The sequence below is a fragment of the Musca domestica genome, unplaced genomic scaffold, assembly GCF_030504385.1.
Source record: "Musca domestica strain aabys unplaced genomic scaffold, Musca_domestica.polishedcontigs.V.1.1 8, whole genome shotgun sequence".
Taxonomy (NCBI): domain Eukaryota; kingdom Metazoa; phylum Arthropoda; class Insecta; order Diptera; family Muscidae; genus Musca; species Musca domestica.
This window is the reverse complement of record NW_026712409.1, coordinates 18,236,552-18,264,485: the sequence shown is the minus strand read 5'-3', so window position 1 is coordinate 18,264,485 and position 27,934 is coordinate 18,236,552. Positions and strand designations below refer to the sequence as shown.

The following is a 27,934-nucleotide window of genomic DNA, read 5'->3' as shown; positions in this document are numbered from 1 at the left end:
AAATATATTTTTTGGTCATATCAAATGATATATACCCTCTGTAGCCATAAAAATTAATATTTCCATTGAAGGTGATAAAATATCTTCTCAAAACTTCCAACATTTAGATTAAAAAAATCCTAATATTCGACGTTTGTAACCCTTAAAAATTTTGTTGTAAAAGCCTTAAATATTATTGTTCGAAGGACTTAAAAAATTGTTAAAAAAAATCCACGCCTAAGGGCCTTTGAAATCGGGTTATGAGACCTATGAGAATTTTTTTGAAAAATAAAAATATATAAAATTGTTGAACAGAAATAAAACATTGTTTCGATATTTTTTACTTTGTAAAAAAATGTATGGCCTTTATTTATAACTTTTTTGGTTTTGTTGCATTTTTTATAAAAACTTAGCATATTCTAAAAAAACGGTATAAAAAACGAGTACTTGGAACGAATGGCATTATAACTACGAAGAAAAAACGCACGGGACTATGTTTTGTAATAACAGTAATTAATTGCGATGATGATACAGATTCTGTTAATTTTGTGGTTTTGTTGTTGTTGTTTTTAATTTTTTTGTAATTTTTCTTTTCTCTATAATTTCTGAATGTTTTGAGAAACTGCCTCCCATTTACAAAGGAAGGAAGGTGAAAACAGACAATGATGTGGCATTTTTGTTTCCATTGTAATATTTGGGAGGGGGAGGGGGGACAGGGGTTTTGGTTTGGGGGAAAATTTCATAATATATAAAATTCATGTCTCTCCGTCTATATTCTATGGCTATTTTGATGATCATCTAATGCTACTACAAACTAATGTTTTTTTTTTTATTCTTTCGACAACTACTAAACTTAAATGCGAATGGGGATTTTTTTTGGTATTTTGTTGCTGTTGTGACGTCTCTTTCCACCACATCACGCCTGTTGTTGTTGCAGCTGAGATAAACTTGCCGTTGTCAGATCAACATTCTGTAGGGCACGCAACTCAGCCGAGAGTATTTTCTCATTTTTCATTTGGTACTCTTCGCGTCGCTTGGCCAGATAATAGAAACCGGCCACAATTAGACTAAACGAGACAATGCTCATCAAAAGGGTGCCATATTTGAGGCTGTATTCGATGAGATTTAGGCCAAAGGTACTGGCATACAGGGTGTCGAGAATTTCGGGTGTAAAATCACCCGAAGTGATTTCAATCCAGATCAAGGGCAGTATGGTGCCATCCTCGAGGCGTTTCACTTTGTCTGGAAAAAAGTTTGGGGAGAGAGAGAAGAAAAGAAAAAATAATTAATAATTGATTTGAAATGAAATGAAATGAAATGAAATGAAAGAAAAAGTTATGTAATTTCACTACTGTCTGGAGATTGATGAGTTAGCATTTTTTTTTTAAATTTTTACTTGAGGGTATTTTTTTCAAGTTAAATACAGATTTGATTTGTGATAGACTGTCAATGGAGGTTTTGTCATGATATCAGAAAATGAACTTAAAAAAATTCAAAATATAGAGAAAAAGCAAACTGTAAAACTCAAACGCTTTTGAGACACCCGAATGGAAGAAAAAACTCCAAGATATATTTTTATACCCTCCACCATACATAGTATGGAGGGTATATTAAGTTCGTCATTCCGTATGTAACTTATCGAACTAATATTTTTAGACCGTACAAAGTATATATATTCTTGATCAGCGTAGAATTCTAAGACGATGTAGCCCTGTCCGTCGGTCCGACTGTCCGTTCGTCCGTCTATTGTAAACACGCTAGAGACAAAACGAATAAAGATAGGAAGTTAAAGTTTTGAACAAATCCGTCTTTTGTCTGCACGCAGGTCAAGTTCGAAGATGGGCTATAACGGTCCACGATATCGTATGGGACCCCATATAACGGTACCTTCCCGATATTCGGTATTTTGATGATTGTAGCCAAATTTTTCAATGGAATTGTCTGAAAATCCACCAAAGGAGTTACTTCTGAGTACTTAACCCCCTGGAAGAGAATTATCTATATAGGTCCGCGATATCGTATAGCCCCCATACCCCTGCACCACCCTATATTCGGTATTTTCATGATTTTAGCCACATTTTCCAATGGAATTGTCTGAAATTCTACACAAGGAATTCTTTGTGGGTACTTTAACCCCTGGAAGAAAAATGTCTTTATAGGTCCACGATATCGTATAGCCCACATATAACGGTACTCCCCGATATTCGGTATATTGATGATTTTCGTGACATTATTCACCGGAGTTGTTTTAAATTTCATATTTAGAGTTCGCAATGGGAACTACAGTCTATGACAGAAAATTGTCTATGCTGGTCCAGGTCTTCGTATAGCCTCCATATATCAGTACCTCCCTATATTCGGTATCTTAGGTACAATAATCACCGGAATTGTTTGAAATTTCGTATTTAAAGTTCCTAATAGGCACCACAGCCTGTGGCAAAAAATTGTCTATGCAGATCCAGGTCTTCGTATAGCCCCCATATATCAGTACCTCCCTATATTCGGTATTTTTGCGATTTTAGGGACAATATTCACCGAAAATTTCGTATTTAAGGTTTCTATCAGGTACTACAGCCTGTGTCAGAAAATTATCTATACAGGTCAAGGTCTTCGTATAGCCTCCATATATCATTACCTCCCTATATTCGGTATTTTGACGATCTTAGGTATAATATTCGCCAAAATTGTTTGAAATTTCGTATTTAAAGTTCCTATCAGGTACTACAGCCGGTGTCAGAAAATTGTCTATACAGGTCCAGGTCTTCGTATAGCCCGGATATAGCGGTACCTCTCTATATTCGGTATTTTGATGATTTTAGGGACATTATTCACCGGAGTTGTTTTAAATTTCGTTTTTAGAGTTCGTAATGGGAACTACAGTCTATGTTAGAAAATTATCTATGCATGTCCAGGTCTTGGTATAGGCCCCATATATCAGTACCTCCCTATATTCAGTATTTTGACGATTTTACGTACAATATTCGCCGAAATTGTTTGAAATGTCCAATTTGATGTTCCTAATAGGCACCACAGCCTGTCGCAAAAAATTGTCTACGCAGATCCTGGTCTTCGTATAGACCCGATATAACGGCACCTCCCATTATACGGTATTTTGACGATTTTATAGCCCCGATATAACGAAGCTTCCCAATATTCGGTATTTAAATGATTTTAGCTATAGGTTTCCTTTTTAAGTTTCGTAATTGAATATCGTAATGGCTTATGACAAAAGTTGCCTATGCAGATCCCCCTCTTCATATAGACCCCAATATAACGGCTATATTCGGTATTTTAAAAATTTTAACGGATTTTATTATTTTTTTTTTTTTTTTTTTTGGAAAATTTCTTGGAGGGTATTTATAGTTCGGCCTGGCTTTTTTACTGTTTTTTTATATTTTTCCTCATTATTTTTGAAATCAGTTATAAAGGCGAAAGTCCGGATGTTCTCTTCAAAACATAATCCAAACTGTTCAGTATTTCAATTTCGTGGCTAAGTGGTTAATATTCCTTAAACGTTTCTTCTAATCAATGCTTTGAACATTTTTTGTTTTTGTTTTTACTTTTTTTTTCTAACAAAATTGGCAGAAGTCGAGCTCCTTCAGAAAAAAGTTGCAACCAACTGATAGCTTTACCTTAGCTTTATATTGTACCAAAATGGATAAAAATAAAAACACCGACTTTTTATCGTCAATAAATCCCTGGTATCATTCACCTTACTTTATTTCAAATTCAAACATCATTTATTGTTCAACTATTTTTAGCCTTAAATCAATGAATATTTACATTTTATTTCCATAGCAAAACTATCAAAAATCCATTCAAAAAAATTTGCATACAACAAGACACAGTGGCACCAGAAAGCGCAAAAACATAAAAAATGATTTTCGAAAAAGCAGACATTGAATTAAAAGCATGTTTACAAAAAAAAAAAAATAAATCCAGCGGTTTCCAACTATCAATTCCATTGCCTAATTGTCTAATTTAAAATCCAGCGTATTTTTCTCTTGCTACGTATATTATATTTCAATAAAATCCTACAAATCATTTGCTAAAGTCAAAAAATCTAGTTAATCAAAAGGTGAGTCTAGTTCCGCTGCTCATTCTCTGCGAATTGTTGATTTGAAGCTATTCTTTGAATGAAATTGTAACTTAAAACCTGTTTACATATATAATAAATTTAGTGAATTGCAATTAAAAATTCCATTACCATAATGTCCAATGTAAAATCCAGCAGATCCTTTTTTTAACGAATATCTTAAAATCAAGCCCTAAATTTGTTTACCTTTACCTAAACTAGTTCATTTGTTTACTCATTATTGAACTCCAAACAAAAAAAAATTAAGCAAAAGGTGATGCTAGTTCCGCTGCTCATCCGCAGTGAATCGTTGAAGGCTAATATATTTCGCGTTTTTCAACAATTTTTACAAATTTAAATCATTTTTCATTCAACATTTTCAATTCCAAAATTGGTTTGACAGTTCATTGTGTCAGCAGCTGTGTCGACGCGTCTACCTATATTCTTCTACCATGAATTAAATTAACTTAAAGCCTGTTTACATATAAATAATCCAGTGGGTTCCAACTGTTGCCCAAATGTCAAAATTGAAATGCAGCGATTTTTTTTCTTTTTTACGAATATCTTATAATAAAATCGTACATTTTTTTAAGGTAAAGGTGATGCTAGTTCCGATGCTCATTTTCAGTGAATCATTGAATTTTATCTATACTTTAAATTAAAACGAAACTTTAAGCCTGCTTACGAATTGTCAAAACACTGATTGTGAATGATCTGGTGCAAAACCTTATATTTGCGTCATGGGTCATACGATAATATCAGTTTATCTTCTCCGTATTGTCATAATACATTGTAAATTAAACGTAAACAAAATTTTGACAGTAGTCCAGTCAGTGTTCGTTTCAATGTTAGTTTTGTTTGTTGACACTTGAACTTAACTCACTCAGTTAAATTCAAGACCCATTAAAAGAGTCGTATAAATTAATCTTCATACTCTTAAAAAAATGTTTAAAATGTCAGGAAATCAGTTAATATTATCTGACCTAATAGATTGGCAAAATCAAAAATCTCCGGTTACCAATCCGTTGGACTATTGTGTCTGGAGTATTTTGGAAAGCAAGGTAGGCCCTAAAAAATACCAAAGTATCAAGCGCAAGCATGCGCTTCGCCTGGAATGGGCCAAAATACTACAAAGCAACATTCGGGCAGCGTATGACGGTTTCATTGACCGTTTAAAGGCCATAATTCGTGCCAAAGGTGACCAATTTGAACAAAACTAAACTTTTTCTACAGTTCTTCCTTAAATATGAGCGTGCAGCTTTAAAAAATGCCACTCGTCATGTGTGAATATTTCCGATATGAAAATAAATTTTTTTTGAAAATTTATATGGCCGAGTTTCTTAGAAAAGGGTTATTAAATTCAATATAGCAAACGAGTCTACCTCTATTGTTTTGCCATGTATCACCGGAATCCCAATGAAGACGTGTAAAGTTCCCCGAAAAGAAAAGTGTGTATTTCAGAAAGGGTTTCGACGAAGAAATGTACTTTAGCTCATTCAATTTCCTTCGTTACCATAACTTTCTTTTATTATCTTTGAGCTCTTCCCGTCTAAATAAAGTAAATAATCATTACTCATTTTATTTTTGAATATCGCTTTATAATCCACAGAACAAATCAATTTTTTTTTTCTAAACTACATTTAACTTTATATCTAAAATTTAATTCCGCCAAATTATCTGTAAGTTGTTCAAATTTTTTTTATTCATTTAATGAACTAACAGGAAATAGTTGAGGGAATGAAACAATGGTACTAGTTCACTTGTTTCTTGAGGTGAACCGTTTAATTGAAGTAAATCCTTGAATTAAGCCTTGTGTCAGACACGCATGTACTTCATGAGGCATTTTTTTAGTGTTTTTATTAAAAATCTACATTTGCCAGGTTTTTCCCATAATATATGGCTCAAATAAAAGATAATTCAGGCGAACGTTTACATGTACAAATAAAACTCGTTATTTTAACTGCCAATTCCGTTGAATACATGGTAGATGCAACACCACTTGTAATCATTGAAATATTAAAAAATGTCTGTAAAATTAATTGATTTGTTCATATTTAAGTAATTTTAATACTTTTTCATTTAAACATGAAACATTTTTGACAGTTAAATGTACCACCCACTGTATCGATGCGACTATCTGTATTATTTGATCATGGTTGAATATATGACGCATTATTGGAAAACATATGTTTTGATGGCAGTAAATCATGCATTTTCATGAACTCTTGAAGGGAAAAATGATTAATGCGTTTCATTCTAGGCATTCATTTTATCTCCATTGGGCATGTAGGTACTGATGGGAAAATAATAAATCAGAAATTAAACCTTCGAATTGACGCAAATATGACGGACACTGTCATTATTTCCCTTCCCGTGCCACCTCACAAATACAAACTAACATATATTTAAATATCTACTCAGTATCTCCTATTTACACGGATCTTCAATGCATTACTTGGAGACTTTTTGAAAATTGTAAACTTTGCCGATTTAACATGCTTTAAACGAATGTCGAACTGAAAACAAACAATTCATGCAATATTCCGCTTACACCTCTTGTTTTTAGATATTCAATGGAAAAGTAAATAATTCAGTTCACACATCTAAACACACAAAAACAAGAGAGTGATAATCTTCCTCTTACTCACCCCTCACCAGTTCGCCCTTGTGCAAAGCCAGATTAATTTGTATCCGCGATGCACCGCTAATGGGAAATGCAAAACGTGGATGGACATCAGCATAGGTTTGATGTAGCTCCTGTTTCGGTTCGATACCCTCGAAATCTTTATAAATTATGGGATCGCCCGAAAAGAAGTGGGGAAATGAGGGATAAATGGGAGCATCATCGTAACATTTGGTGGCATTTATGACACCGCTGGGCATGCATCGTTTGGTATTCTGACAATAGCAGGTGTTGTTGGGATTGTCTTCGGGATTGCCAAACACATTTAGGGGGGTGCGATAACGCAGGGCGTCGATGTTATCGTAAATTGTTACCTCCTTTTCAAAATGCAGGGGGATTTTACGGCACAGCACCTGTAGGAAAACACTCAACGGTTCCCGGGTCTCCACCACATGGGGTGGGAACATGGAGGGATCTGAACCATCAATACGATTGCACTCTTCATCGGTCCAAAAGTCAAGCAGGGGTTTGCCATTGAATTGGGTGATTTTGCTAAATTTCCTGATGTCATCTTCGCCCGTGTAGATTTGCAGGGAATCCACACTGGTGCCCTTGCGCTGTGAGAGAATAAAAGGAGGTTACACATCGTTTTTCTTAAATCTTCTCCGTAAATCGACTTACATTTTTCAACAGCCCAAAATAGGAATTTCCCCTTGAGAAGGTATTCTTCACCGCCAATATGGGATCTCTGTAGCCCCACAGATAATCCTTGATCTTGAGTGTATAGAAGGCATGGCGTCCTGCATTTCGTACCGTCGTCATACTTATACTTCGCGTAAATGGATTGCTGATCTTATCGATTTCTTGTGAAGCAGCCAAGAATGGAACATTTGGCACAACAACTGAGAGGTTTTCGTCGTGAGAGGATCGATCACGTAGGAATTGATAGGTACGATGATCCTGAAATCAAAGGAAGAAAAAAATTAAAAATTATTTGTTTTCCTTTTTTGGAAAATCATACATTTTTATAACCTCGCCATATGGCTAGAGAGGGTATATATCATTTGATACGGCCAAAAAGTGGCTCATCGATATAAGGGTTTTAGACACTATGTCTCTTTGGACCAAATCCGTTTCAGGACATATAGAGTCGATGTAGCGATATCCGTCCGTCTGTCTGCTGCGATAACTCTCGAAGGCAGTATCCGATTTAGTCCAAACTTGGTACATCGTAATAATATTATCAAACTTAGATCGAGTTCGGAGATGGACAATATCGGTCCACTCCTTCGGGTACCTCCCCCACAAAATGACAACATTTTCAAAGAAAATAATTTGCTGCACAGAAAGAGAAAGGATACTCCAATTTTGCTCCAACTTTGCAAATCTAAATATTTGTATCACTGCTAGGTCAGGTGCGAATATGGACAATATCGGTCAACTCCATCTAGTACCTCCCCCACAGAGGGTCAAAATTTTAAATAATTTTTACTCTTAAAAAATGTGATATAAGAGTCCGATTGTCTTCAGGTAACACACATCGCAATATGTTTATTAACCCTAGACCTGGTGTAAAGAGATGGACAATATCGGCCCAATCTCTCTGGTACCTCCTCCTCAAAGGGTAATTTTTTTAAAATTCATGAAGCTCATAAAAGGCGAAAATAACATCCGATTCCATTCAGACTCGGCACATCTCAATATTTTCATCAACACAAGATCTGCCATAAAGATGGTAGAGATAGGACCATTCCTTCTGGTACCTCCCCCACAAAGGGTCAACATTTTGAATGACTAAAACAATCAGAAAATCCGAAATAAGCATTCGGTTCTCTTCAAATTACACCCATCACAATATTTTTATTTACCCAAGGTCTGGTGTAAGGATAGGGTATATTGCTCCACCCCTTCCGGTACCTCCCCCACAAAGGGTCAAAATTTTTAAATAACCAAAACGATCATAAAATCCGAAATAAGCATCCCGTTCTTTTCAAATTACACACATCACAATATTTTTATAAAACTAAGGTCTGGTGTGAAGATGGCATATATCGGTCCAGTCCTTCTGGTACCTCCCCCACAAAGGGTCAAATTTTAAATATTCATGAAGCTCATAAAACATCCGATTCCATTCAGACTTGGAATATCTCAATATTTCCATCAACACAAGATATGTTATAGAGATGGCAGAGATCGGATCATTTCTTCTGGTACCTCCCCCACAGAGGCTCAAAGTTTTGAATATCAAAAACGATCACAAAAACCCAAAATAAGCATCCCGTTATTTTCAAATTACACACATCGCAATATTTTTATTAACCCAAGGTCTGGTGTGAAGATGGAATATATCGGTCCACTCATTCCGGTACCTCCCCCACAAAGGGTCAAAATTTTGAATATTCATGAAGCTAATAAAACACGAAATTAACATTCGATTCCATTTAGACTTTGCACATCTCATTATTTCCATCAATACCAGATCTGTCATAAAGATTGTAGATATCGGACCATTCCTTCTGATACCTCCCACACAAAATTTTGGATGTATTTTTTAATTTTATTTAACATCTAAAGGAACACTGGCAACCTAAATTAAATGCGTTATACTGCTATTAAAGCATTGTTGGGAAAATTAAAGCACACTTCTAGGCGTTTCCCACAAATTGTCTTTTTGGGTTAATCCCATGATGTTCGATGGTTTTAAATCAAAAATAAATACTAAATAACCACTATTAATGAAATATAACAAACCAAGATGTCCCTTAACTTATCTCCAGGACAGTTTACATTCAAATGGAATATAAAAATGATGAGGATGATGAAAGAATTTGCTATGATATCCTCTATATGCCTTCGGACTATATCTAGCATGCATTTTTTTGCATCAAAATCATATTGATTTTGTATCATACTTACACGGAATGTCACAGTATAATTATCATTATGGACCACATTGACTTTTGTCGTATGCTCCTTGTATATCAGCGGGCCAATGTCCTCAACTTTGATTTTATCGGCCTTATATTCGAGATAATCCTTTATGTTTGTATAATTGAAAATGTGTACTTTAAGGAAGGTGTCATATTTTGGATTTGGATCTATCCATGATTTTGTGGTCTCGGAGTCTTTGGATAAGATTAGATTCTGTAGAAAAAAGAGAAGAAGATTATCAATGAAGTCAGGAATTTAAAAATTTGTGTAGGGCTACTCACCTCCAGCATTTTATTGTTGTAATACTGTGTAAACCACATAACAAATAAGCCGGTCAGGCTCATAATAAACAAGAGAGCCATGCCGCCAAGTACTGAAATGGCATAAAAATTTGGAGAGGTGTTGAGAAATTAAAAAAATAAAAGAGTAAGAAAAATATGAATTACAAAATTAATGGGTTTAGATTCCAGAGGAATATACAGGGTAAGATGAAAAAACTGCAACCAACTTCAGACTGATGTCATTTCTAAGCCACTCGTCCGACAGCTGTTAAAATTATTCCAGTGACATCTCATTAAATTGTTTACTGGCGTATAAAAGCATTTTGATGGGAATTTTCCAGAAAAAAAGTTAGTCGTGATGGAATTCAAGCGTGATAGTGTGATTTCTTTATATTTGGCTGGAAAACCAAAAGTGGCTATCGTTAGAGCACTTCAGCATTTCAATGTGAATAAATGTTTTGTGTCTCGTACCAACGCTCGTAACCTGATAGATGATACTGGTAGAGTAGCCCGACGGAAGGGAGTGGACGAAAGACGGTAGAAAATCGCAACATCAGCAGAAATGGTTTGAAAAGTAAAGAAGCGACTTGATCGAAACCCGCGTCGCAGTGCGCTGAACATATCGCAATATTCCATTCGGCAAATATTGAAGCCATTGAGGCCATTGAAATTCAAAAAAATGCAAGAACTTACACCGCGACAGAAAGAAAATAGACTCAAAAGAGCTAAAGAGTTGCTTCGCTTAGCCGAACGAAAGTGGTGAACTGCCGAATTTGGTTTTCTCCGATGAGAAAACATCCGTTGTCCTGCAGTTTGTAAACAAACAAAATGATCGTGTTTACTTGCCAAAGAGATCAGCTGAAAATGTGCACCTTCGGTTGGCCAACAGCACTCAAGCCTCAAACCGGCCATGGTGATGGTGTGGACAGCCATAACAGGCGATGGTCGCTCTCCGCCTATATTAATTGACCGTGGCATCAGAATTAATGCCGAATATTATGGCGAAAATATTCTGGAGGGTGTATTAAAGACCTTGGACATTCCAACAGGACTCAGCACCATCGCACTCAGTACGCGCCACCCATGAATGGTTACAAAATGAGGTTCCTCGCTTCATTCCCAGCGCACAATGGCCACCAAAATCCAATCCGTTGGACTTGGAAAACAAGGTTGGCACTAAAAAATACCAAAGTATCGATCAAGCAAGCGCTTGCGTCGGGAATGGGCCAAATACCGCACATCAACATTCGGGCAGCGTGTGAAGGTTTGATTAGCCGTTTGAAGGCCGTGATTCGTGCAAAAGGTGACCAATTCGAACAAATCTTAACTTATTCTAAAATTTGATGCTATTTCCGACATTTTTATACCTTTCACCATGATATGGAGGGTATATTAAGTTTGTCATTCCGTTTGTAACACCTCGAAATATACATTTTAGACCCCACAAAGTATATATATATTCTTGATCAGCATAAAATTCTATGTCGATGTCCATCCATCTGTGGAAATCACTCTAGCTTCCGAACAAATTGAAGTCGATTGATAAAATTTTACTCAAATGTATATATTTGGTATTTGATGTTCGTAATGGATGCTACAGCCTAAGACAGGAGATTATCTGTGCAGGTCCACGTCTTCTTATAACCGCCATATAACGGTACCTCCCGATATTCGGTATTTTGATTAAATTCACCGTTTTTTTCAAGTTTCGCATTTGAATATTGTAATGGCTTGTGACAAAAGTTGGCTATTCAGGTCCATGTCGTCGTATAGACCCTAATATAACAGCTACATTCGGTATTTTTAAGATGTTAACAGAACTTCTAATGGATTTTATTGTTTTTGAGAATTGCCAACGTCGTTCCAAATGGTGGAGGGTATTCCAAGTTCGGCCCGGCCGAACCTCCGGTTTTTTACTTGTTTGCTTTCATTTAATAAAATTAAAAAAAAAACGTAAAAATTATGGCGTTTGACTTTGTTGCAGGTTTTTTTTATCTCACCCTGTATACATGGAACTGTGTTCTGTCATTTGTGTTGAAACTCCTAACCTGTAAATTTTCCAAGTCCCAACGGCGAGCAAACATTTCCTAGGTCATGAATCACAATTGAGTCCAGTTGTTGATAAAAATGTTTAAATTATTTTCATTTATGGAATTGATGTTCTCTCTCTCTCTCTTTCTCGCATAGCAACAGAGGTCAGAATTGTAAAATGCATGTGTATGGGTGTGTAGTTTTATTACCTACCGATTACAAGAACTGAGTCAGACTTTAAACGATAGTGGGAAAATGTCAACCAAAACCGGACTTTTTAGATATCTTTTGGCCTACATATATATGTATATCAGTGTATATTTAATATATAATGTATATTTAATAGGGTGTAACGGGAAAAATCTGTAATAACTAGGAAATGGAAAATCTTCAATCAGTCCTTCTGAATAGAAAATCTAGCCGAATCTCCTCGTCTTCATATAAAAATGTTAATTCGATCTGGCTCTATTATGATCTATACATAAAATATTTAATATTTTTTCCATTACATCCTAATACACATACATTTTCAGCCTTTGTTTATACGCCAACAACATTGTGTTATCTCATATATATTTTGTTGTTGTTGTTTTTGTATGCTTGCCATAATTTTCTTATTTTTTATCGAATTGTTTATTTCATTGTTTCAATAATTTTGCAATGCATTCGGCCACAGCTTTTGTCTAGCTGGATATGCATGGACAGACAATAGACGTGGTTCTAATGGATAATTAAATGACTCAATTACCTGGGCACTTAGTTTGCCATTATTTTATGTCCTCTTGGTCCAGGGATGGGAGTTTTTTACATTTCCAAAATTCACAAATTGTTCTGTTTGACAAAATTTTTATACCCTCAGCCATATGGCTACAGAGGGTATGTATCATTTGATACGGCCAAAACGTGCCTAGTCGAAATAACGGTTTTAGACCCTAGGTCTCTTTGGACCAAATCCGTTTCAGAACATTTGGGGTCGATCTAGCGATGTCCGTCCGTCCGTCTGTCAGTCTGGCTGGTGCACACGATAACTCTCGAAGGGAGTATCCGATTTGGTCCAAATTGGCGACAACGTAATATTTTTGTCAAACTTAGATCGAGTTCGGAGATGGGCAATATCGGTCCACTCCTTCTGGTACCTCCCCCACAAATGGTCAAAATTTTGAATAATTACAACTCTCATAAAATGTTATGTAAGAGTCCGATTGTCTTGAAATTTCACACATCCCAATATTTATATTAACCCAAGGTCTGGTGTTAAGATGAACAATATCGGCCCACTCCTTCTGGTACCTCCCCCACAAAAGGTCGAAATTTTCAAAAAAAAAATTTTTTTGCACAGAAAGAGAAAGGCTAATCCGAATTTGCTCCGACTTTGCGAATCCTAATATTTGCGTCGGTGCTAGGACAGGTGTGAAAATGGACAATATCGGTCCACTCCATCAAGTACCTCCCCCACAAAATATTGAAATTTTGAGTACCCATGAAGCTCATAAATCGCCAAATTAACATCCGATTCAATTTAGACTTGGCACATCTGTCGAAATATTTATATCATATTTTGGGTCCGATAGGAAATGGGCAATATTGGTCCATTCCTTCGGGATCTGCTCCATAGAGGGTCAAACGTTTGAATAACCTTAACACTAGTCGAAATATATTTAGATAATCGAACATAGGCTGAGGGTATATCTCTGGCGGCAATACCGACTGATACTTTTTAACTTGTTTAATCAAAACTTCATACATCGCAATAAATTTTCAGACTTTCAAAGTTGGTGTAAATGATAAAAAATTGCCTTTCGCGAAGAATAATAGGAAAATGTTTAGCTTTTAAATCAAAATCTTAAATTTAATTTAAATTTAAATCTTTAATTTTAAAGAGGATATTAGTAAAACCATTGCGCAATAGACCCTCATACAATTTTTTTTTCATCAAAACTATTTCAACATCTCCATATATACGTCCTAGACACCAACAGTGACCTCAATATCAAATTTCAGAATTTCAGCTCTATTCCTCCACCTAATATCAAATTTAGTAATATTTTGTACGCATATCCAAAACAATATACAGCTCTGCATCCCATACACCAAACGCGATACAAAATTAGTACCATTTAGTACTTTTCGAACCATTACAGAACGCATTTGCAATACCACCACCAGATCTCAACACCAGAGACCTCAATAACAAATTTCAGAACTCCAGATCCATAAATTCATTCAATAGCAAATTTTGTAACATTTTCTCCATCTATTAACCACAGACACCAAGAGAGGAATATATATGAAATTTAAGGATTTTAGCTCTATTCCTTCAACCAAAACAAAATTTAGTATTTTTCGTACAATTGTAGAACACATTTCAAAAAAAAAAAACACCTCCATATCTTAATCACAGACACCAACAGTGACATCCAAATCAAATTTCAGAATTCTAACTCTATTCCTTTACCCAATGCCAAATTAAGTACCTTCTAGTACTTTTTCGAACAATTATGGTACACGTTTCCATATTACCTCCACATCTCAATTCCAGATACCAACAGAGACCGCTATCTCAAATCTCGGGATTTCAGCTCTATCTCTTTACCCAATACCTAAATTAAGTATCATTTAGTACTTTTCTTACAAATATAGGACGCATTGGTACTTTTCGAACAATTATAATAACATAATAATAACAATAATAACAATTATAATAAGCATTTCCAAAACCACCACCGTATCTTAACCACAGACACCAACAATGACATCTATATCAAATTTCGGGATTTCACCTGTATTACTTCACCCAAAACCAAATTGAGTACTTTTCGTACAACTATAGTACACATTTCCAAAATCACCTCCATATCTCAATTCCAGATACCAGCAGTGACCCCAATATCAAATTTCGGGATTCCAGCCCTATCTCTTCGCCCGATACCAAATTAGGTACCATTTAGTACTTTTCGTACAAATATAGGACGCATAATTTCTAATTTCAATAATATCTAATTTCAGAAAATTTTCTCTACCCCTTCACCCAATACCAAATTTAGTAACATTCAGTAATTTTTATACAAATATAGTACACATTTACGAAACCACCTCCATATGTCCAGGCTACACATAAACTGCGACCCCTACACCAAATTTTAGATTTCAAACACTGTATATTCACCCAATACCAAATTGTACCGAATATAGTACCATTTTGTACTTTTCGTACAAATATGGAAGGCATATCCAAACTCACCGCCAAATCTCAAACACAGATAGCATCAGTAATCCAAATTTCAAAGTTCAGAATGTTATCCCTCTACCTTCACGCAATATCAAATATAGTACCATTCAGTACTTTTGGTACATTTATAGTACACATTTTCGAAACCATCTCCATATGTCCGGGCTATACATCAACAGCGACCTTAATACCAAATTTCAGATATTAAGCACTATCTATTCACACAATACCAAATTGTACCAAATTAGAACATTTCGTACAAATATAGGACTCATAACGAAATTACCGCCAAATCGCAAGCACAGACACCATCAGTCATCAAAATATCAAATTTCAGAATTTTATCGGAATCCTTTCAAAAAATACCAAATATAGTACTATTACGCACATTTTGTACAATTAAAGTACAATTTCCGAAACCACTTCCATAGTCCAGGTCATACGTGAACAGCAACCTTAAAACCAATTTTCAGATTTCAAGCTCTATTTTTTCACCTAATACGAAATTGTACCATATATAGTACGATTTAGTACTTTTCGTGCACTTGTTGTACATTATTCCAAGACCACCTCTTTATCACAAACCCATTACCATTACCATTAGAGACCCCAATACAAAATTTCAAAATTCCAGCTTCGTCCGTTCACCCTTGACCAAACTTTTTCAAATTTAGTACCATTTAGTACAGTTCGCACACTTTGTACTCGTTTCGAAAATCACCTCCATATACCAAAATTACTTTCCAAACTTGAATCTCATACCAAATTTCAAATTGTTAGTTCTATCCATTCACATAAAACCAAATGGTACAATTTGTTTAAGTTTGGTACCATTTTAGGACTTTTCATAACCTTAAAGATCGAATTTCCAAAAAAACCTTTGGTGCGTCTATCCTGTCCTCCATCGTTGATTCTCTTTCCAAATTTTAAATTCCAGCACAAATTCCGTTTGTCTTATTAAAAGTATTCAGTGTTTAGTACATTTAAGTACTTTTCGTAACCTTATAGTTCGAATTTCCAAAAACACAACCTTATCACACACCTACGCACCAAGACTAAAGGTGACAATACACAAAACGCTTTTTTGGCTGGCTTAAGTCATCGGCTTGCTTCTTCGGAAAGAAAAAAGGAACGTAGGGCCAAAATCGAACTAAGTGCAACTAAAACTTCCTTGTTCCTATACGAAGAAGCCAGCAGATGACAGTCGAAGCCAGTCAAAAACAAGTTAAAAAGTAGTAAGTTCGACCAGGCCGAACTTTGAATAACCTCATTTGAATACACCCATTTGGAAGGAATTTGGAAATTTTCAAAAAATAAAATCCGTTAAAAATTCTGTTAAAATCATGAAAAGCCGTTACGACCTGGACCTACACAGGCATTGTTTGTTGTAAGTCATTGCCATATTCAAATTCGAAACTTGAAATAAACGGTGAATAATGTAGCTAAAATCATCAAAACACCGTATATAGCGAGGTACCGTTATATCGGAGCTATACGAAGACCTGGACCTGCATAGACAATTTTCTGTCACAGGCTGTAGCATCCATTACAAACTTCAACTACGACATCTCAAACAATTTCTGTGAGTATTGTACCTAAAATCGTCAAAATACCGAATATACCGATATATGCGGCCTATACAAAGACCTGGACCTGCACAGACAATTTTCTGCCACAGACTATAGTTCCCATTACGAACTTCAAATGCCAAATTTGAAACAATTCCGATGAATAATGTCGCTAAAATCATCAAAATACCGAATATAGAGAGGTACCGTTATATGAGGGCAATACGAAGACGTGGACCTGCTCAGAAATATTTCTGTCTTAGGCTTCAAATACCAAATTTGAAACAATTCCGGTAAATAATGTCGCTAAAATCATCAAAATACCGAATATCCGAAGGTACCATAGTATGGGGGTTATATGAAAACGTGGACCTACATGATCCATTTTCGAACTTAACCTGCCTACTGGCAAAATAAACATGTGTGCAAAATTTTAGCCTTCTATCTCAATTCGTTCGAAAGATAGCGTGACTACAACAGACAGACAGACGAACATCGCTAAATAGACTTAAAATTTTACGCTGATCAAGAATATATATGCTTTGCTGGGTCTGACATGAGTATTTCGCCACCATAGTATGGTGGAGGGTATAAAAAGCGTTTTTTCTATTTTCGTCTTCAGGTGGGAATACATAAAGCACTTATTTGGCTAGCTTAAGTCATCGGCTGGCTTCTTCGTAAAGGAACAAAGGAGTTTTAGGTTGGCTTAGTTCAATGTTGGCCCTTGGCTCCTTTGTTAATTTCCAAAGCGCTTTATGTTTTCCCACCCTTAAGCTGGAAATACATAAAGAGCATATTTGGCTGGCTTCTTCGTAGATGAACAAAGGAGTTTTATGTTGACTTAGTTCGATTTTGGCCCTAGGCTCCTTTGTTCATTTCCGAAGAAGCCAGCCGATGACTTAAGCCAGCAAAATAAGCGCTTCATGATTTCCCACCCTTAGTCCCAAATCTCTGTGAACTCTTTCCTCAACAAAGCCATGATTCTATTGGGTTTTTTTTTCCTATAAAACACTTAGATCTTTAAAAAAAATACGAATAATAATAATAATAATAATAATAACAACAACAACAAATACTCACATATCAGTGTCCCCATTTCTTTGGTGCGCTGCTCTTTCTCTTTGATAATTTCATAGACAATTTCGAATAGACTTTGAGTCTTCTTGCCGCTGCTATCACTGCGGCTGTATTTGACAACGGCTGCTGCTTTGCCATTGCCGCTGCTGCATTGACCATTCTTGCCATTCTCCCGGCAGTGATGTTGTTCCTGGTCCAAACATTCCTTTTCCTCATCCAGATCCTGATAGTCCTGGGTTCTGTCTTCATATGGCGTCGTTACACCGTCACCGCATTCATTCTGATTATCTCGACCGAGAGTTTCTTCCGCCTTGTGACCCATCATTGACTCTTGGCTTTTTACATTAAAACAATAACAACGGCAGCAGTGGCATAAAACAACGACAACAACAACAACGATTACACTTTAATAATCTTTATGTCTTTATCAGCAAATCCGCAATGCTTGTCAGGCTTACGCTCTATTGAAAGATGGCAAAAGAAAGATGAAATAAAAAAGGGCAAATATTAATATTTTGTGTTTCCCAAGTGATTAACTGTCGAATTCAATTGTTGCTTTGATTTCTTTGTTCAATTGCTGGCGTGTGCTCAAATCAGTTTGATCTGATAGGTAATTAGACATTTGTATGTCTCTCTTACTCTCTGCGTCTCTTGGCAGTGGGAGGCCAAAAGAGAGCATGACTGAGTGAGAGTAACATTCAAATTGAACGGAAGTGAAAAGTGACCGCTTAATTGTCCACTTTTTTTTGCTGATTGTCCACATTTTTAGATTTTGATTACGGTTTTGTTTCTTCTTCTTCTTCTTCTTCCTCGAGACTCGCAGATGTTGTTGCTTGAAGTGATAAGTAAACGAGGCTATGATAAGCTCACGACGACACAAAAAAAATAAATAATCTACAAGATTTTCTTCAGTTCAATGACTTAATTATCTACAGCTCTTTGTTAACGAGAACCCCATTTTCACTAATGGGCTATTTTTAAAATACAACAAAACAAAGCGGCGAAGGTACTTGAAAGGGAAACAAAAAAAAAAAAACACGGTGACTGAATTTTTTCAGTTCCATAAAGACTTCAATATAAATCAAGGACCCTGAAGCGAAGATTTGAAATTATAACCCAGAATAAGGATGGGAATACATAAAGGGCATATTTGGCTGGCTTCTTCGTAGATGAACAAACAAACTCCTTTGTTCCGCTACAAAAAAGCTAGCAGATGGCTTAAGCCAATCAGAAAAGCGTTTTATGTATTCTCACCTTGACAGCTTTCTTACGGGAACTATAATTTAATCAGTTTTGATTGGAAATTTCTTATAGATATGGAATTTCCAATTCAATTTAGATGAATTGAAGAGTTTCTATCGAGATCATTACTCAGCCAGGCTGAGTTGAAGATTTCCTATGGAAATTGTAGTTGTTTTTATTTATTATTTAAATATGAATTGTTGACAGTTTAGACCATGGTACAATAACAAAGTGTTCTTGCCAAGCCCACATAAGGTCGGCCAAGAACACTACTTTTGACAATAAATGCTCTGTTCCAGAAGCTGCAAGAATCTACTATTTTGGCATTTTTTCGATTTCATAAAAAGAAAATCGGTTATCGAAGAAAAAAGTTGTACATTCTAGCAGTTTTGGAACAGACCAAAACCTGGTACTTTTTGCACTATTGTGATTGACCCTCTTTGAATACCCAAAACGCTTTTTTGACTGGCTTCCTCGTAGAGAAACAAAGGAGTTTTAGGTTGACTTAGTTCGATTTTGGCCCAAGGCTCCTTTGTTCTTTTCCGATGAAACCAGCCGATGACTTAAGCCAGTAAAAAAAAGCGTTTTATGTATTCTCACTTTTAGTTATCAGATAGGCATACTGCCCGACCATGGTAGAAGAATATAGGTAGACGCATCGACGCAGCTGCTGGGGCAATGAACAGTCAAACGAATTTTGGAATTAAAAATGTTGAATGAAAAATTATTTAAATTTGTAAAAATTATTGAAAAAGTCCTTTTATAATATCCTCCGAATGACGTCGTATAAGAAAACATATAAAAATCTACTTATATTTGAAAAGAAATTTAAAATTTTTTGACACATAAATTCTCCCAAGCGTTGATGCATCTACCTGTATTTTTGAATGACGCTCGTACTGTCAACTGTTTACATACACATATTTTTCCCAATAATTTGTATTTTGAAAATACGGGTGAAATCAGCTGTTCTTTTTGCATAAATAGGCAATTGTCTATCCTATCCAATGTGCGTCTAAACGGATCGTATAAGCGCACAAATCAAGTATGGGAATCTCTTTTCTATGCAGTGAAATTTGACATGGTAAATTGCAGAAAATACAGGGATAGGAATGCTTATTTGAAATATCTTACTATCTTCATTTTAACATGGTAGAATTAAGGAGGTAAAATCATTTTTTTAAATTTGTCGTTTAACAATATCTTACTGTCAAAATTTATATTTATTCAACCACAAATTAGAGATGGGAACCTGTTTTTTCTGTAGTGAAATGTGACAAGGTAATTGCGGAGATGGGTATGCTTATTTAAAATGATTTTACCTGCTTAATTTTACCATGCGTTTAATTTAGAATTGCGTGTATTTTTATGAGCTATAAAAGATACTCCGTATGGGTCAATTATAATGACAATTCCTGTTTACCAGATTAAATGTCAAAAAGTATCATTGCGATTGAAACTAAATGTTTATATTAGGTCTGACTTTGATCAGCCCACGGCCTAAGTATAGGGTCCCCTTCCAAGCCAGCTTTCTACCAAATGTAATGTCAAACGCATTATTGTGATTGTTGCTATTGTTGAATGCAACAATAAAAAAAGTGTAAACAACATTTGACATTAGAATTAAGAAGGTAAAGTCAAGAAATCAATTAACTATTACTCACTTGACAACATCTGATTGTCAAAATTTATATTTACAAATCTATTGTTTATACCCAAATCAGAGATGGGAACCTGTTTTCTATGCAGTGAAACTAGACAAGGTAAATTACAGAAAATTCAGAGATGGAAATGTAATGACTTTACCTTCTTAATTTTACCATGATTTTAATATTCAATCAGATTTAAATTATCGGTTTTTTCAAAAATTAGTAGATTTTTATAAGTTTTGTTATACGACACCAATCGGAGGCTATTATAATAATCGTTTTTTTTTAGTACTTTTGACAACTTTTAATAATTTTTTATTCAAAATTTTAAATTTCAAAATTGGTTTGACAGTTCATTGTCCCAGCAGCTGTGTCGGTGCGACTACCTGTATTCTTCTATGATGCCACCTGATTAGGGCTCGATTAGACTAAGTTTACATACGAACCCTGTAGAAATAGCTGCTGTGGAATAAGCGCTGTCGTCTATGGATGCTGGATTCGATGGTATATTTAAGAGGGTAACCTCATATTTTTGAATGCCAATTTTTTATCGACTAATCAAAAAAATTATGTAAAGAATCGCACTACAGATTGCAAATCGATAAAAGTACATTATTGACGGTTATCACATCTTTCCGAAAAATATACTATATATGTTGTCTCATTTAAATATGAACTCTTCGATAAGCAAAAGGTCGGACCCTCTTCCTTTCATCTTTTAACGTAAAGTTCTTTTAATTCATGTTGCCATATTTTATATTGATAATATGGCAACAACAGCAATTAAGAAATTTATACCGAAAACCATGGTAGAAGAATACAGGTAGATGCATCAATGCTTGGGAAAATTGACTAAAAAAATTTAAATAGTTTTTCAAAAGTACACCGATCGGAGGTTGTTATGATTTTTCTTCAACATTTTTTACAAATTTGAATAATTTTTCATTCAATATTTTCAATTTCAAATTTTGTTTGACAGTTCATTGTCCCAGGAGCTGCGTCGGTACGACAACCTTTTTTAATTATGTTTTATTTTATGCATATTTTTTTATTTCCTTATTTTATTGCAATTGGAAAAATAAATAAAATTCCGAAAATATTTTCCTCATTCTCTAAATAATATTACACACAGCTTCCTTTCCTTTGTCATAATCCGATTGATGGCGTTCACGCACTATCGACATGTTTTGCATTTTTTACAAAATTAAACACGTACATGTATTCTATGCCAGCTTTTCACACTTTCTACAATCGTTTTGTATTTTTAGAGGCGTAAAAATGAAGTATCTCCATGTCAACATTGATGATGTACAAATGTATGTTCTCTGTTCACAATCATAGACATGGTGACATTTCTATGTGCTCCGGATCATTGGTATTTTTTTTTTTTTTTTTTTTGATTATTTGTAACATATTTTCATGTTTTTTTTTTTACTTTTTCAATAGAAAATTTCCATTTGTTGTGGCAGAATATTACATTGATAAGATGTGCCTGATCGTCGTCAAGACAAGAACAAACATCCACGTTCATGTTGAATACAATGTAAATGTTTTTTGATTACCCTTGACAGTGAAGAAAGAAACAAAAAGCACACGACGGGCAGAATTGTAAATATTTACAGATTCGGAAATCAATTAGCATGGAAAACTATTTGTATTTGGATTTTTTGTTAAAACAAAAAACACAAACACACATGTATGCACATTACAAAAATTTGTCAAGCAATGTACAATAGTTTTATAATGGTACAAGAATACAGGTAGATGCATCAACGCTTGGGAACATTGATATGTCAAAAAAAATTTTAATGTCTTTTCAAATATAAGTCGTTATTCGGAGGTCATTATATTACGCGTTTTTCAACAATTTTTAAAAATTTACACCTAAGTCTGTTTTTACACGGTCTTTTTGTACACGGTTTTGATATAACACGGTTTGAAAATTGAATATTTTTAATTTATTTACACGATTTTATTCCAATTAGCACGATTTGAAATTTTATGTACTTAAATTTTTTTTGTCAAATTTAATTTTTGCGAAGTATTTTCATATCACAAAAAAGTATTTATGAAAGAAAAAAGTCTGAAACCATCGATAGTATCGATAATTTGCGAACACTAGCTTAAAGATTTAAGTGAATTTCCCTTTAGCGCGTACAAACAATTTTTACTGGTCAAAGCAAATATGAATAACACTATGTGCATACAATAAAATTTACTGGTCAGAGCAATTGAAACGTGTTAATATTTTGTGAACTGTTAATGCAATAAGACGTGTTTGGTAAAGAAAAAAAATAAAAATTCTTGTTTTTCACTAATTTTAATAGGTTTTAGAGATTAGGAACAAATCACCCATTTTTGTATAAGATTAATGTCTTTTTTACACGGTTTTTTTTACACGGCTTCTTCTTGAACCAATCTACCGTGTAAAAACAGACTTAGGTGTAAATAATTTTTCATTCAACATTTTCAATTCCAAAATTGATTTTGACAGTTCATTGTTCCAGCAGCTGTCTCGATGCGTCTACCTACATTCTTCTACCATGAGTTTTATAAAATCCGAAAGTTTACTGATGACACAAATCCATTTCTTCGCCACAACAAGTCATTAAATTAATTGTAAATATACTTAGCGTTGAATCGTCGTGCAAAAGATAAACAAATAGTGAACAAAACGTAAACAATTTGTGTCATTTCGTCTGGTTTGAAGATTTTGTGAAACAACTTATTAAGGTACGTTTACACATATATGTTTATCCAACACAGCTGCTGGGACAATGAATTGTCAAAGAGATTTTGAAATTGAACATTTTGAATGGAAAATTATTTAAATTTGTAAACATTGATGAAAAATGCACATCATAACAAAATCCGATTGGTGTCGTATAAAAAAACGTATAAAAATCTACTCAATTTTGAAAAAATAAAATAATTATGACATATCAATGTTCCCAAGCGTTGATGCAGCTACCTGTATTCTTCTACCATGCAGTGATCATTGACCAAATATAATTAACTTGACCGAAACAATAACAATACAGTCATGCATGGTAGAAGAATATAGGTAGACACATCGACACAGCTGCTGGGACAATGAACTGTCAAACCAATTTTGGAATTGAAAATGTTGAATGAAAAATTATTTAAATTTGTGAAAATTGTTGAAAAATGCATACAATAACAACCTCCGATTGGTGTCGTATATGATAACTAATAAAAATCTATTTATTTTTGAAAAAAAAAAAAAAACATTTAAAATTTTTTGACATATCAATGTTCCCAAGCGTTGATGCAACTACCTGTATTCCTCTGCCATGCAGTCATGGTTCAATTCTGAATATTAATCTCAATAAAACTTTGTGTGTAAACTTGTTATTTGTGTGTCATTATTCCACCTAAAACCTGTTTTCTGTAATTGGTTTAGTTTCGAAAAACTGCAAAGATACAGCCCTGAAGTTATGCCCGCTTCCAGGCAGAATTATTCAAAATTATATGCAACAAGTTGTTTTTATCTATTTTATATTTTGAAATGTCTAGAATTTCTTTCAAAAATAGGATCGAAATTGTTAAATCGTTAAATGTATGAGTCTCCAAATTCATGGTAAAATTAAGAAGGTAATGTAATTTCAGATAAGCATACCCATCTCTGCATTTCTGTAATTTTCCTTGTCAAATTTCACTGAATAACAGAGATGTTCCCATATCTGATTTCTGGGCATACAAAGGATTAGTAGATATAAAATTTTGACAATGAGATGTCAAACGAATAATTTTGAAAAAAAAATTGTAAACATATGTTTGCATGACTTTAACTTCTTAATTCTATCATTTTCTATTTATTTTTCGAAGCAAGCCTATTTAGACCATTCATTTAAAATCAACTCGATTTCTAAATTCAACTTTCAAATTCTACTTGTTTAGACTAGTTTAAAACGATGTAAAATGTCAGTCAGCTGATCTTTGTTTACGTATACATACACGCTTTTTATACCCTCAGCCATATGACGAGAGAGGGTATATATCAGACGTGCCTCATCGAAATAACGGTTTTAGACCCTAGGTCTCTTTGGACCAAATCTGTCAAATGTTGAATATTATATATATTTCCATTAACACAAGATATTTCATAAATATGGTAGAGATCGCATCACCTTTGCTTCTAATACCTGCCCCACATAGGGTTCAAGATTTTGAAAAACAAAACACCCAAAAAAAAAGCGAAATAATCTTCCAATTCTCTTCAAATTTCACACATCCAAATATTTTTGTTAACGCAAGATCTGTTGTGAAAGTGATATATATTTGCGAACCCCTTCAGGTACCTCACCCACAAGGAAACACATTTTCCAATACTTATATCTGTCATAATTTGCGAAACAAGTCAGCGGTTCTTTACAACTTGCTATATCTAAATATTTCTCTCAACCAGAAATCTGATGTGGGTATGTAATTTATCGCAATTTATAATTTCGCATAAAATTGGATGTAAATGTTCGATTTCTTTCAAATTTTGCACATACCAATATTTTTATCTGTGTTAGATGAAGTATGGACATAGAATACTTCTTTTACCTTACGCATATCTCCTCATTCTTCAAAAAATTTGCTCATAACTCATATAAAGTTTATATCAGTCTTAGGTCAGATACGAATAGGTCAATATTGGCCAACTGCTTCGGAACCTCCTCCATAAAGGGTCAACAGTTTGAATAATCATAACTCAAGGCTTGGGGTAGGCATTTGTCGGCAAAACCGACTGATACTATTTTACTTGTTTTTCATAACGACTAAACGTAGCTTTCCATGAAATGATACTCCACCTTGGTAGAAGAATACAAGTAGATGTATCGATGCTTAGAAACATTGATATGTCAAAATTTTTAAAATTGTTTTTCAAAAATAAGTAGATGTTGTTATACTTTCCTATACGATGCCAATCGGAGGTTGCTATGATATGCATTTTCCAAAAAAAATTTATGAATTTGTATAATTTTTCATTTAAAAATTTCAATTCCATAATCGGTTTGACAGTTCATTGTCCCATCAGCTGTGTCGATGCAACTACCTGTATTCTTCTACCATGTAAACCACATTGCAGCACACATCGTTTCCATTGAATAAATGTCAAATGCGTACTCTCCCAAAACGCTGTCTTTTGACATCAATTTAGAATTCTCTTTCAAATATAAGGTCATGAACACACAAATCTAACGTGAAAACAAATTTAATGACCTACTTTAATATTGAAAAAAAAATCCCATTGAATGCCTTATCTATGGATTATTCGTTGGGCTAATGTCATAAATTTTTGGTGATAAGACATTCAAAGATAACTGCAATTGCCAATTATTTTCAATTAATTTCCAGAAATTGGTTATCAGAAAAACAAATCGATTTATTTAAATTTCAAACACTCATTGCATTTTGTTGATGCGAAATACATATTTTTTGTTTTTGACACAATGACGTTTCAGCAGACAGTAGACGATAAAAATGTCACCATCATCACCATCCGCGGATGTCGTTTAAAACATGTTCCACACGATGCACACAAAATGTCAACGCCATGCAGATTCAAAACAATGACGCATTGGCATAGAATTTGGTTGTTTTGTTTTCTTTCACACACACATTTGTTTTTACAAAATATTGAATTTTTTTGAAATGAATTTCCGTTGGCTTGGAAAAAATACATACATTTTTTGTGAAACACTATTTGACTTTCTTTTATTCGGTATTCTCCTTTTTATGCTTTTTTTTTTGGATTTTTTTTTTTAAATATAGTTCTTGTATTTTAATTACACTTCACAAAAATGTCCACAAAAAGTCCTCTTTTCTATTATTTTGCCCGCTTGATGTCCATTCGGAAATTTAAAACAAAAAAAAAAACGGTTTTAAACCAACTCGAGCGCTAGAGGTACGAACTCTCTGACAAGGTAACGGTAACTGATCGGAATTAATTATTGATTTGACAACGGCCCCTTAATACGATACGTTTAACTCAATCCGAGACGGAGAGTAGAATAAATCCAGCATCGAATAACTCTATTCGATTCCACTAAAGAGGGATCTTCATAGGCGCCACAATCGCCACAGCCAGTCACTCAGTCGGCGTTCAAGAATTGAAATGAAAATAACAACAAAAGCACAATAATAAATATGAAATATGTATTAAAAGTTTTAAATAAATATGAAATATCAACAACAAAAACAAATGGAAAAACAACTGATTTGTACTCTTTTTTTTTTTGTCGACTAGACGAGCGACCATCTTCGTCGCTATCCCCACTGCCTTTGTCTTTGTCAACAACAATATTACAAAAAAAAAATCTCAATGTGATGCCTCCTTTATTTTTTTTATTACAGAAACACACAAACAAAATACAAGAAAACAAGACAAACTACAACAAGAATAACAAGAATGTTTCACAACAACAAATCAAACTGAGCCTTCTTATCAGCAGAGTATTATTACACGGCAAGAAATGCATTGTGGCAAAGATGACATGACAAAGACGACGACAACGACAACAACAAGGCGCATAAAAATGAGGAAGAGAAAAACTGTTTTTTTTTAATGGATATTTCCTTTATTCTTTGTCACTCTCACTCGAGTATATTTACTTGACGTTTACACAGCTGCAATTGTGCGAGAATGTAACTCAAATACAACTCTGTGCCTCAATTCTTGTTCTATGAAAATGTGAAAAGAAAACTTTTATAAGGGAAAGAAATGTCAAATGAAAAAATTTATAAAGGAAATAGTTTTCATTTCATATTTTCATAGATCAAGCCCCTGTTCTCCAACCATACATTCCAAAAGGTTAGAATACATAAAAGGCTTTTTTGACTGGCTTAAGTCATGGGCTGGAGTCTTCGTAGAAGAAAATAAAGAGTTAAAGGTTCGATTTTGGGACTACGCTCCTTTGTTATTTTCCGAAGAAGAAAGCTGATAACCTAAACCTGTCAAAAAAAAGTTTTCTTTTTTTTTGTATTCCTTAACCTTAACTGACTTTATACCACTGATAATTGACCAATCACAATAATTTTAATGTATGTTTTTATACCCTCCACCATACATAGTATGGAGAATGGTAGAAGAATATAGGTATCGACTCAGCTGCTGGGACAATGAACTGTCAAACCAATTTTGGAATTGAAAATGTTGAATGAAAAATTATTTAAATTTGTAAAAATTGTTGAAAAAGGCGTATTATAATAACCTCCGAGTGACGTGGTATAAGAAAAC

General features: G+C 34.4%; 2 protein-coding genes across 2 annotated transcripts in view; both read right to left on the bottom strand.

Annotated features, from left to right (window-relative positions):
* LOC101898743 (ejaculatory bulb-specific protein 3) overlaps positions 1–27,934 on the bottom strand; it is a 183,143-nt gene that overhangs the window by 135,361 nt on the left and 19,848 nt on the right. The gene's annotated exons all lie outside the window — the stretch shown is intronic.
* Positions 543–26,823, bottom strand: LOC101897044 (lysosome membrane protein 2). Its single transcript, XM_005182211.4, has 7 exons — positions 26,383–26,823; positions 17,798–18,255; positions 9,890–9,981; positions 9,594–9,821; positions 7,359–7,637; positions 6,703–7,294; positions 543–1,221 (listed from the first exon to the last, which is right to left on the bottom strand). Exons 2-7 carry the CDS (start codon positions 18,117–18,119, stop codon positions 896–898), a joined length of 1,839 nt encoding a protein of 612 aa, XP_005182268.1. The 5' UTR covers positions 18,120–18,255; positions 26,383–26,823; the 3' UTR covers positions 543–895.

What these genes read in the sequence shown, in the direction of transcription:
- LOC101897044 (XM_005182211.4), bottom strand. Translation starts at nt 18,119, where the DNA reads ATGATGGGTCACAAGGCGGAAGAAACTCTCGGTCGAGATAATCAGAAT. An exon ending in ATTTTGGGCTGTTGAAAAAT is followed by an intron (nt 7,295 to 7,358) that starts GTAAGTCGATTT and finishes ATTCTCTCACAG; the next exon opens with CGCAAGGGCACCAGTGTGGA. An exon ending in CAAGGGCGAACTGGTGAGGG is followed by an intron (nt 1,222 to 6,702) that starts GTGAGTAAGAGG and finishes ACTTTTTTCCAG; the next exon opens with ACAAAGTGAAACGCCTCGAG.